At 62.5% G+C, this 11995-nt stretch overlaps 1 protein-coding gene across 1 annotated transcript in view; it reads right to left on the bottom strand.

Annotated features, from left to right (window-relative positions):
* Positions 1 to 8563: 8563 nt before the first annotated feature.
* Positions 8564 to 11995, bottom strand: part of INTS1 (integrator complex subunit 1) — a 29097-nt gene continuing 25665 nt past the window's right edge. The window contains exons 41-47 of the mRNA XM_033096280.1: positions 11770 to 11897; positions 11403 to 11515; positions 10617 to 10730; positions 9685 to 9755; positions 9276 to 9367; positions 9061 to 9170; positions 8564 to 8953 (exon numbers count right to left, since the gene is read on the bottom strand). Of these exons, the coding sequence (XP_032952171.1) occupies positions 8838 to 8953; positions 9061 to 9170; positions 9276 to 9367; positions 9685 to 9755; positions 10617 to 10730; positions 11403 to 11515; positions 11770 to 11897 (744 nt within the window). The 3' untranslated portion in view covers positions 8564 to 8837. The remainder of the gene's footprint in view (positions 8954 to 9060; positions 9171 to 9275; positions 9368 to 9684; positions 9756 to 10616; positions 10731 to 11402; positions 11516 to 11769; positions 11898 to 11995) is intronic.

Raw genomic sequence — 11995 nt, 5'->3', positions numbered from 1 at the left:
AAAGGGTGCGGAGCACAGGGCTTGGGACCCACCTCCCTTAGAAGGAAGAGTGCGGAGGCAGCCCGAGCTCTGATTTTTAGAAGTTTAAGTTGTATTTTTGCCCCCACCAATCACCACATGGCCTCCTCTGGGGACAGTGACGGAGGCAGCACTGTCGTGTCCCCACCAGCACCTCATACAAAGCACTGCCTCCTATCGGCAGCTCCTCTCCACAGCCCACAAGCCAGGACACCCCAAGCCTACCCACTTCTCCCCACTGCCACCCCTCCCATCCAGGCCATCTTGCCCTGACCACTGCGCCCGACTTCCTAGGCTCCCTCCTCCCTCCAGCACCCATAATCCACCCCTCCCCAGCAGCTGAGGGTTCTAGAAAACCAATCGGACAAGCCCTTCTCTGCTTGGCCTCCACAGCACTCTGAATAAAGTCCAGGACCTTATCACATCTTCAGGCCTTTCATCAGCCCTGCTACGTTCTGGCCTCACCCTCCCCACTGCCCTGCCCAAGGTCCCTGAACTCAGCCACTCCCCCTCCTCCTGGAGCCCATGCCAGCTGCACCCACAGCTGGCAGACGGGTCACTGATGGTGACTCCCACTTGCCAGTTACTCAGGTCAAAAGCCTGGGTGCACTCCTTGCCTCCTGTCCTCTCGCTGGCCACATCAGATCTAGGAGGAAACTGACCACGGCCAGCCCTCCATGGCCCCGTCCCCAACCCCCCCCGCTGAGAGCCTGGATTTGTCCAGGAGCCTTCTAAGCTGTTCTGCTTCTGCCTTACCAGCTGGTCTATTGTTCAACACAGAATCTTTAACAATGGGAGTGAGAGCATACCACCCTGCTCAAACCCCTCCAGAGTCTCCCACCTCAAGGTGAAAGCACAGGCCTTAGAATGGGCTCCCCAACCCTGCCCCCAGTCCTTACCTCTCCCACCTCCCCTATGACTGGCCCTCAGACACGCCTGTGCCCCTGTCTCAGGACTTTTGCACTCTGTCTGGAGCAAATTTTCCAGCCTCCCTTGCTGGTGGATGGGCGGTGTGGCTGAATTCCACCCAATGGAGGTGATGTGTGCACCTCCAGACTCTCCATTTCCCTCGTCCTCTGGCTGGATGAAAAGGACTTACTAAATGACAGGGCCACAGATGGAGAAGCCTGGACACTGCAGGGGCAGGCGGAGGCCACCACTGACCAGGAACAGCTATACTGGCTTCCGGATGAGTGAGAAATAAATGTGAGCTGGGTTCAGTTGCTGGAAACTTGGGATCTGTTTGTTACAGCAGCTCGCTAGCATCCTTCCCTGACTGACACATGGACACAAACACATGCTGTGCTGCACCTGTCACAGTGCTCCCAGGGGACACACGGTGCCACTCAATGGTGAAAGACGGGCTTCTGTCTTGGCCTGGAAGGCGGAGGTGGCTTACCTGAAGGACCTGAGAACTAAGACCTGAAGATAAGTGGGTGTGTCAGGAGATGTGAAGAACTTCCCAGGCAGAGGGACTGGCGGGAGGAGGGAAGGAAGCCCATGGAAGTTTGGTGGAGGAAGTGGGGAGGAGGGAGCAGGGCCCAGACAGCCCCTCCAGTCTCTTCTACCACTTTCCCCGCCCACTTTCTCATTAAACTTACAGCCACTCTTTAAAAGTGGGTTCACTCTACCTATTCTGCAATTCAAGAAACAGATTCTTAGAAGAGAAGGGACGACCTGATCAGCCAGGCAGAACCCGGACTGAGGGCTAACCCCAACGCGGGGTGAGGGCCCGAGGAGCCAGGGTCAGCCCAGGCCAGCATCCTGCACAAATGCCAACCCTTCTGGTCAGGACCTCCAGGCAACACAGTCTCTTTTCCCTACTGCTGCTGCCAGCACGTGCCCTGACCCTCAGTGAGGGTGGAGGGGCAGAGCTGGGGCCCCGGGAGAGGCAGGGCCAAAGGCATCATGAATTTTTATTCAAAGCCAGCTCCAGCTTGCCCATCAGCTTAGCTCCTGGAGGACATGATGGCTTCTGCGCCCCTAAAGGGGTTGCAGTGATGGGGCTTGTGTCCCACACCTTGGAGTGGAGACCCTTCAGCTGGTAAATTCAACCCAAGTAACTGATTCGACCAAGGCCAAGGGACCGAGCTAGAATGGATCCAGGTCACCTGCCCAAACACAGCAGCCCTGCAGTGCTTTGAGGCAGAGGGGGACAAACCAGGAAAGAAGGGGTGGGGGATGGAAAGAAGAATGAGGGAGGTGTTTGTGCAAGCCTTCACCCCAAGGGAGCGGCCACATGACACCTCGGTTCCCAAACCAACCTGCCTGTGGAACCCCTGCTGCAGGAGCATGTCACCAACGAGAGTTGCACAGAACAGAAGTGGGCCTGGTGCAAATGACAGGGTTCAGAGTCAAGACAGCGGCCCGAGTTGGGACCCACGCTCAGACGTTGGCTTGGCCCGTGACCTGCATTAGGCCGTTCACTTTCCTGAGCCTCCTGCTCTTGTTGGGAAGACAGCCCCTCGTCCAGGACATTCTGGGAAGGTGGCACCAGGGCCAACCTGTGGAAGGAAATGTAGCTCCCTGCCTCTCCCACAGCAGTCGTGGCTGTAGGAGGCAGGCACTCGGGGAGAGGTGGCCAGAGTCCCCACAGCGGACACCAGCCCCCTACCACCTTCCCCAGAAGGACCATTGAGGGGTAACAGTGGCTTCACAACAGGACACCCAAGGGATGTCCCTCCTCCCCCCGATTCCCAAGGCCCTGGCCCCAGACAGGAGAGGGGGCTGGAGGCTGTGACACCCCACTTTAAGGGGCCACCATTAATTAATTAGGCCCCATGAATAACGCACGCCGCCTCCGGTGTGTTAATGGGGTACTCACAGGCGTGCTATGGGCAGTGCACATCCTCGTCGGAACGCCTCACAAATAATTCAGACCCTGGGCCTCCGCAGGCTCGGGGAAAAGCGGCCAGGGCTTCCGCGGGGCTCGTGGGCTGCTTCCAACAGCCCAGCTTTACATTTCATTATAAATGGCTTTGCTGGGCATGTCTGCAACTTTTACATTTCCATCCACTTTATTATTAATGGCTTTCCTGAACTGTAGTAGCCTAACGTCGCACACAATGCGTTATAAATATTTGATCCACATCTATAGTCTGCCATTTATCATTTATAACGGGTTACAAAAACATTATAAAACATTTACCGCCCATTTATAGATCATTTTTGGCTACCACAACGACGTGTCATAAATGCATTATTAATCCTCTTCACACCATTATAGGAACCCCGTGGAACGGGGCTCGGCCCTCCAGCTCCTGATGAGGAGCGAGCAGGGCTGGCAGGGGTGGCCAGGGGGCATGGGAGCCCCGCCCTGCCTGCGATCGCTGTGTGTCCTTGGCCAGACACAGCACCTCTCTGTTCATACAGGTCAGAGACAGCCACCCTCTGCTGAATACTTCCTGTGTGTCAGGCATTGCTCACAGCCCTCAGCCCCGGACACTATGTTCACACCTGTTTTACAGACTGGAAAGGAGAGGATTTGCCCAAGGCCATAACTATGGAGAGCTGGCATCAGAACCTGGGGTATCTGTCTGTACCTCTAGTGCTACCTGTCCTAGGTTGGGGTGAGAGGTCAGACAAGGCTGTCCCTGGCCTTAAGGGGAGCAGGACTGCAGGACTCAGGGAGTGGAACTCAGACAAAGGTTAGGGTGCTCGAGGTGGGGGCCCTGGGGTGAGGGGCCTGCATTCTGGCCTCTGACCTGGCAGCCCTCAGTTCCTGCAGCCACATGCTTTGCCATCCCAAAGGCTCTCCCAGCTGGAACTCTGGACTGTGGGCTGAGTTCTGTAGTGCTAAGTGGGGAGGAAGGGGCCTGAGGGGTTTGGGACCCAGCAGCCCCTCCACAGCACCCCAGCTCTGTGTTCTCAGGGGGCCCCCAGGAGACTGAGCACAGCAGTCACGGCCGTGGTGTGCAGAACAGGTGGCAGGTGGTCAGTGGCGGCTTCCTCCATCAGAGTGGTCAGTGGGCCCTTGGGCTCTGCAGCCAAAGTCTTGCCCTAACCCAGCCAGCTCCTCTCTGTATGTGGCTGTGTGACTCCGGCGACCAAATCTTGTCGGGGGATGGCTCCCCCAATTTTCCTCTCGGGGTCTGCTCTCCCTACCTAGAGCAGCTGGAACCACACCATTTGCTGGACAAATGTCCACTGAGCCCTACTGTGTGCAAGGCCACCCCTTGCTCCCCACCGAGCTAAGTCCCCTCCAGGCTGGACTTTCCACCAGGAGGGCACAGGTGGGAAACCAGGGCAGTAGACTCACCACTCACATGTGATGGCAGATGTGCCCCCAACTGTAGGTTGATAAGCTGAGAATCCTCACCTAGAAAACTCCTATTCATCCTTCAAGACCCACTTGCCATTCCACCTTCTTTGAGCAGCCCTTTCTGACTCCCCCAGGCATGGCCCCCTGGAGGTACAGCCTGGGCCTGGCACTGGGACCAGGTCTGCACCGGAGAGGGCTCTGGGGTGAGAAGACTGGACTTCTAGCTCTGTGTGCCAGCCCTCCCAGGGGTGTTCCTAACAGGTCACCTCCCCCAGGAGAGAAGGGGTGGCAGCCCCTGGGGGAGGCCTCAAGCCACACCCTCCTCTGCCAAGACACCTGAAATGACCCCAGCTCTGCTTGTCCTGGCCTAACTGGGTCAGAGCTAAAAGTCCCTCTGAGGAAAGACACTGGGCGAAGGGGGAGGGAGCATCCTGGACCAGGACCCCCAAGCAGCTCCACCCTGTGTGACCTTGGGCACCTGCTGCCCTCATCTGTGAAATGAGGCCATCAGCCAGTCCTCCCAGGGTGGACGTGAGGGCACTGGTCCTGGGGAGCCGCCACGGAGAGACCCAGGGACCCCAGGGTCCCAGGCTGCCTTGCCTATCAGCCCAGCTGGCCGCTGGCTGACCTGTTTGAAGGTCAGGGCCCACTCCTTCCCAGAACTGAAAATGAAACCAAGTGTTTGCTATGAAGCTGTAAGGAAGCAGGTGAGCTCGTCACCATGGCAACACCACACCTGGCCCCACCCTCCCCACCTGGGGAGGGAAGACCTGTGAGTAGTTGTCCTTTCCCCCTGCCTGGACCTGGCCGCCCTCCTCCCCTGGGCGACCCTCTCTCCCAGAGTGGAGGGCACTGCAGGGCCTGGGGCTGGACTCCCGTGGAGCCCTGGAGCTGTCGGGCCTGGAGCACGCCACTGGCACTCACTGATCCCAGAGCAGAGAGACAGGGACCCCACTTCAGGGTTCACGTTGAGTGTCCCCTCCCCACGGCTGCTCCCTGGACCCAACAGCTCTGTGGGGAGTGACCACGGGTGAGGAGCTCTGAGGGCTGAGAGGGAGGTCAGGGGCGTGGGTCGCGGCCAGACTGTGGCCCGTCATCCACACCCTGTCCGTCCACCCTCGGGTTAGCACCATCGCTCTGAGTGGCACCCCTTTGCCTCAGGCCTCCTGCCGCCCACTCCTGGCCCAGGTCCCCTTCGTCTGTCCGGGATGGTCAGGGGCCGTCCTCCAGGGGCCTGCTGTGTGAGTGCCCTGACCTGGCCGTCCGCTCCCTCAGTGCGCAGCAGAGGCGCACCCACCACCTGCCCACCCAGCACGTGTTTCACGAGATACCTCAGCTCAGATAACCTCCATTTCCTCACCGGGTGGGTGGGTGAGTGCAGCCCCTCTTAAGGAGAGGGAAACTGAGGCCCAGACAAGGGAGTCTGAGTGGGCCCCGCCCTGCCCCCACTCACCTCGCCACCTTCCCGACACTCAAGGACTCCCCTCCCCAAACCTGGTGACCTTCCCGGAATTGGCAAGAGCAGCCCCAGGGAGCTTGGCTGAGGGCTGGGGTGGGACACAGGCAGGGCCAGTGCCCCCTGCCCCGCTCCCACCCAGGTCCAGGCTCTGGGCTCTCAAACACTGCACCTCCCTCACCTGCTCGGTGCACCCCAGCCAGGCAGACCCCACTCCAGTCTGGTGTGGAGCAGCAAGCAGTGAAAACACAGAGCCCAGCAGAGAGAAGGCAGCTGCGGTGGGGTGCAGGAAGGCTTCCTGGAGGAGGTGCCCCAAGAGCTGAGAGCTGAGTATGAAAGGGGGCTGGCAGAGCGCAGTGACAGGGAAGAGGGCTCGTGCCAAGGCGCCGTGGCCAAGTCTGGGCTTCAGAGCGGACGTGGCTGGATGCTGAGCCGGGGGAAAGGCTGAGGATCAGAGGGTTCTGACACACGTGCTGGTCTACCCCCCTCAGCAGCCAAGCCCACAGGTCTGCCGGGTCCGAGCCCCCCTGGCTTTGGAGTTCAGGTGAGGGGCTGTAGCAGACAGGCCAGGCCAGGCGCCCCTGCCGTTTCTGTCCTGAGACCCAGGTGAGATGTTGGGACACTGGGAGGGGCTCACTTGGCCCCTTAGTACAGCTTGCACGCATGCCCTGCACGTCCTCACACCACGTGTGCTCCATCACCCACCCCCACACACACCTGCCTCCCGGGCAGCCTGGCAGCTCCTGGCCTTCGCTTTGCATAAACCGCAGGCCCAGGCCCAAGTGCACATGGTCAGTGGTCAGGGGGCAGACCCTGGCTGCTGTACTCAGCTCTGCCCAGTGCTAGCTGGTGACCTGGGGGCCCATTACCCCACCTCCTTGGGCCTCAGTTTCTTTGTGTGTGAAATGGGACAGTGCAACCAGAGGCTGCCGCTCAGCATGGCTGGGCCGGCGTTCAGTGCTAGTGCTGGCCGAGGAGCCCCTCCCGCACGATGCCTGAGCCTGACCAGCTGACGTGCAAGCACAGACAGCCCTGCACACCTGCTGCAACCCGCTCTCGCCACAGTGCACAGGCATGCACGGCCCGTTCTCGAGGGCCAGGACAACGGCCCGAAATGCTGTGGTGACTGGACCGGCCACACGCATGGGCTGTAGGTGCTGCCAGACCACCCTCTGTGGGGACCTTCCATGGTCGCTGGCTGGCTGGCGGTCAGCCTGAGGGTGGGAGGTGGGGTCTTGGGACTGATGGAATTCCCCTCCTGGTGAGGCTGAGCCCCTCCTGCATACTCACCCAACCCTTTACCCCCATGCTGCCATTCTACGAGGGAGCAGGCCAACGTGGGCACAGGGCCCTGGTACTGGTGCAAGCGGGGAGAAGGGGTCCAGGGGCCCCTCACACTTATCCCGGGTGAGGTGCTCTAGACCACGATGGAATGCACCACCTGCCCGCGGGTGGCTGTGGGGCCCTGGGTGAGGGAGGTGGTAGCACTCTGGGGCATGTGGGTGTCCCAGTGGCTGTTACCCAAGCCCAGACGGACAGTGCCATGGCACTGTGTAAATAACATGACGCAAAGGGGACTTTCTGGACGTGGTAGTTCCTGGTGGCCAGGCTCGGTGCCCTCACTGGGCAGGGTGGGAGGGCGTGGTGCTCATGGCACCTGGGCTGGCAGCAGGAGGGATATGTTGGCTCCTTGACTCAGAATCGGCTCTCTGGGTCGGGACTGAGACCCTCACCTCAGGAGTGGCCATCAGGCCAGCTCCACATGCCCGAACTAGGCTCTGTGAGCCACAAAACAGGGCTGAAAACAAGCCACTGGGCCGGGGGTCCTGGGACTCCACGGCTGGACAGAGGGGCCATCACACGGGCAGTGGCCTGGAGGCTGACAGGCCAAGCGCTCAGGCTGGGGCAGTGCAAGTGGGGTGGGCGCACTTGACAGGAAGGATCTGGAGAGGAAGGAGGGGCTGAGCGCAGGCCTGCTCCAGGCTCGGAGGGTGCAGTGACCGACCCATCCCCAGGGTCCCCTGGGTGAGGGGGGACATGACTCCTGGCCCTCGGAGGGCCAGTCTCCAGAAGCCAGGACCTGTCCAGCCTCACCCGACCAGGAAGGGCCTGGGTCTGGTTTCAGCCACAGTGTCCCCTGGTGGCCCCAGCTGAGCAGGAGCCGGGCAGGTGAGGGACCCAGTGCTAGAATCCTGACGGCCCCTGGCAGCGGGGAGCCACCAGCCGGAAGGGAGGACAGGGGACATCCATCCGTGTGCCGGAAGGATCCTCTGGCTGCTGTGAGTGTGGACGGGGTGGGATGCTTTACCCCAAGGAAAGGCGAGACCCGGAGGAAACAATGCAGCCGGGCCCCGGCCCAAGTTCTGGGGCAGAGCCTGTAGGGACAGAAACGGTTCCTGGCCTCTGTCCCGTAGCCAGCACTGCAAGCAGGCCTCGCCGGCCCTGGTTTCCTGGAGAAATGCCCACAGTCAAGGGGTTCACCAGGGCTCACTGGTCGGCGTGAGCCCTGAGGGGCTGCTCCACAGCTGACCCCCCAGCAAATCCACTCCCTCGCGGCTCCTACTCAGCAGAGGCCAGGACTGTGGCAGAGAACTCAGGCCAGGAAGGGCCCAAGGACGGTCATCTGTCTCCTGATTCTGCCTGAGACGAAGCCGAGACTGTGTGCACAGGCCGGCAGGGGCCCTCCTGCCTCAGATGGACACCCCATGTCACCCCACATGCCCACCCGGGAGCAGGCTGGCCAGGCCTGCAGGTGGGGCTCCCCACTCCCGGGTCCCACTCAACTGCCAGCTTCTCAGGGCAGAGGGAACACACACGGCAGCCAGCACTCGGGGTCCACATTTCATTTAAAACCCACCCATCCTCCTGATTCGCTGGGAGGGCGTGTCCTCCTAGCTGACAGGGTCGCGTCCCTGTCGCTGCTGGCAAAGCAGTCTCAGCGCAGACGGCCCCCGCCCCAGCGGCCGGCTGGAGCATGGACACAGCCTTGGGTGGCTCAGCGCCCTCCCTCCTCCCGGAGGGGCCTCCTGGGAGGCCTGGGGGACCACAGTGGACGAGCCGAGGGCCCAGGGCTGGCAGGCGGCCGGTCGGGCTACGTCTGGCTCACATCACGGCCTCCATGTGCAGCACTCTCAGGGCCTCGGAGATCTGGGTGCTGGTGTCCATTTGGCCGTACATGCCCACCAAGAAGGCCCGGTGCAGCAGCACGGCCGCGTGCTCTGTGCGAGAGACAGGACGCTCAGGCCACACGGAGCCGCCACAGAGGCTGGGCCCCAGAGGCCCCAGGTGCCCGGGTGGGGCAGGGTGGGGGGACGGGCAGACTCACCCTGGCAGAGGAGGGTGTACTCCGGCAGGTTCCTGAGGGCTGTCTGTACCACCTCAAAGTCCCGGCTGCCCAGGCAGTACATGAACGTGGGCAAGAAGTCGGCCGCGATGCTGGAAAAGCCACACACTCAGTGGGCACCTGTCCTCATGCCCAAGCCAGGCAAGGCCCTGCCACACAGGCGGGGCAGCGGGCTCGGCAGCGGGCTCGGCGCTCACCTGGGGTTGTGCTGCATGGAGCGCAGGGCCAGGCTGAAAGCCAGGCTGCGGCAGGACTCCTCCGCTGACAGCATCAGCCGCTGCAGGTTGGTCTGGGGGCGGGGGAGGCAGGGGGTTACTCAAGCTCTCAGGCCCTTGGCCTCCTGGCAGCTGGCTGGCACACAGGAGAGGACCCACAAGAACCCCGCCCGCCCCCCTCCCCCCCCACAGGACAGCTCTGGGACCTCAGGGCCCGTTGGGAAGCATGGAACACCAGCCAGAGCAGAGGGCTGGCCCCGCCTGGGCTCCGTGCTCGCCTGGGAACGCGGGGCCAGGTTCCGATACACGCTGCCCCAGCCCCGAAGGCTTCCCCGTCCCAGTCCCTGAAATGCTGCCAGCGGCTCCGCCCCTAGGTTCCCCGCTCCCTCACCGAGAAGAAGCCCAGGATCTCAGGTCTCCGTCGGGACATCTCATCTATGTCACTCAGAACCTCCAGCAGATCTGAGACGGGCACAGGGCCACGTGAGGGCTCAGGGAGTGAGCCTCTGTCCCCCAACAACCCATAGGCAGGAGGGGTCGTCCTGGGGCCAGGACCCCTGGGCCGTGCTGAGCCTCATCCATCTGCCCGGCAGGGAGAGAGATCCAGGGCCTCGCAGGGACCCCTGAGGGGCCCTGGTCCAGCCTCTGTGTGGGCTCCCTGGATACAGCGGCAGATCACAACACAGCAGCAGTGCCTCCTGGAACCGTCTGCACCGTCCTTGGCGCTTGGTAAGGCCCAGGAGTCCTGCTGGCTTCCCTCAACCACGGGACTGGCCAACTGGGAAGCTTTCGAGGTGCAGACCCCAGCCCCTGCTCCCCGAGATCTGAGGGGCTACGGCTCTGCCTTTGCAGCGCGATCCCCGGAGGCCTGCCCTGGCCCCACCCCTCCTGCCATGTGGCTGCCCGGCCCCCATGCTCGTCTGGGGTGAGGGGGCTGACCCCACACACACGCACTTCCGGGCACTCCCAGCACCACTGAGGGAGCCCAACAGCCCAACACCGCAGGACCACCCAGGCCTCCGTTCTTTCAAGACGCCAGTGGCCATCTGCCAGCCCACTGCCAGCCTCCCTTCCACAGGTCTCTTCACCACTGCAGGGGCTCCCCGACTTGCTTTGTTTGGAGACTGCTCCCCGTGAGACCGGCCAGCAAGCCGCCCCTTCCCTGCCTCGAGTCCCTGTCTCCTCCTCCAGCATGCTCTCTGCCCCCACCACGAGGAAACCGCCCAGCCTGCCCTGTGGCCCAGCAGGGACCTGCTGTCTGGGGGCCTCTGCAGTGAGAGCCTGGATGGCCGGAGCCCGTGGCACCCCGGCTCCCAAACTCACCCTCGACGGTCTGGCCCCGGGAAAGCCTCTTCATGTAGGGGGCCATTTCAGCTGTGGTCAGAGGAGTGAAGAGGGAGACGCTGAGCAGGGGCAGGGAGCCAGCTGAGCTCTCGTCTGGAAGACAGGAAGCCAACGCTGCTGGCCAGAGAGGCGGCCGCCCCCGGAGTGCTGTCCACAAAGGGCACCCGGGGGAGCAGTCCAGGAAACACTCAGGATTTGTGAGGGCGAGTGCGGGCCATACTTGCCCAGCAGCCCCAGAAGATGTGGGCACCGCACCAGGCTGAGCGGGCCTGGTGCCACGGGCGCTCCATAAACGTGATGCAACGAGCCACAGGGCAAGACTGGGACTTGGCCCTTCTCCCTCGCGCCTCTCACCGGCTCTGTTCCCTTCCTGTGCTCACCTGCCACACAGCAGGCGCTCAATAAAGGTATCTGAGTGCTGGGTGCTGTGCTACGTGTTTCCACGGACTGCCGCAGAGTCACACTCAACACAGACAATGTGGCAAAACCGGGCAGCAGAGTGGCTGTGAGTCGCTCGCTCACTAATCCACCAGCTGCTCACGGACGTGCTGCAGCATCGATGGCCCTGCCTGCGGGGCCCAGGTCACCATCGGGCAGTAAGGGCCACAGGATGGAGGGAACTCGGCTAGCCTCCCACAGAAGGGCGGGAGCAGCAGCACACAGTGCGGCCTGCACGTGCCACGCCCAGGGACACCTGCAATGGTCCCGAGGGCGCCGTGCTGCTGGCCTGCGGCCCCTCCCAGCAGAGCCCCAGGGCCCACTCACCCTCGCCCTCCTCGTCCAGGCCTCGGTCGGCTCTGCCGTCCCTGCTGGGCAGGCTCAGCCCTGCGAGGAGGGACTTGAGCATCACTAGGTCGCTGCTGTCGAAGGACAGGTCGCTGGGGAGGGTACAGGGGGCTGTGAGGACAGGGCCGCAGCTGGTGTGGCGGGGCAGGGCCGACGCCGGGTGTCGGAAAGGCAGGGCGTGGCCAGCGGCCGTTCAGGACAGCGGTGGGTCCGGGGCTGGGAAGCCTGGCCTGAGCCACTCTGCTGGCCCTGGGGACAGTGTCTGTTCCTGGCGGCCACCCGCCTCGGGGGCTCACAGCCCTGACCCACCCGCCCTGTGCCGGCCGGAGGGACACTGCACACTCACTGGAGCGCGTCTGAGTGCTTCTGCAGGAAGGCGACGGCCGCGGGGGCATTGCAGGTGATGTACCTGTGGGTGAACTGCACGAACTTGTTGATGAAGGGGGCCAGGTGGCGTGAGGACTTCCTGTAGTTCTGCAAAGGGCAGCAACATGGGCGCTGAGCCAGGTGCGCCCGTCCTGCCCACGCTGCTTCCCCTGGACGCCTCACAAGGGACCCTGGCCACCACCAAT

This window comes from Rhinolophus ferrumequinum, chromosome 24 (genome assembly GCF_004115265.2).
Source record: "Rhinolophus ferrumequinum isolate MPI-CBG mRhiFer1 chromosome 24, mRhiFer1_v1.p, whole genome shotgun sequence".
In the NCBI taxonomy this organism is placed as follows: domain Eukaryota; kingdom Metazoa; phylum Chordata; class Mammalia; order Chiroptera; family Rhinolophidae; genus Rhinolophus; species Rhinolophus ferrumequinum.
This window is presented reverse-complemented; position numbering and strand designations above follow the sequence as displayed.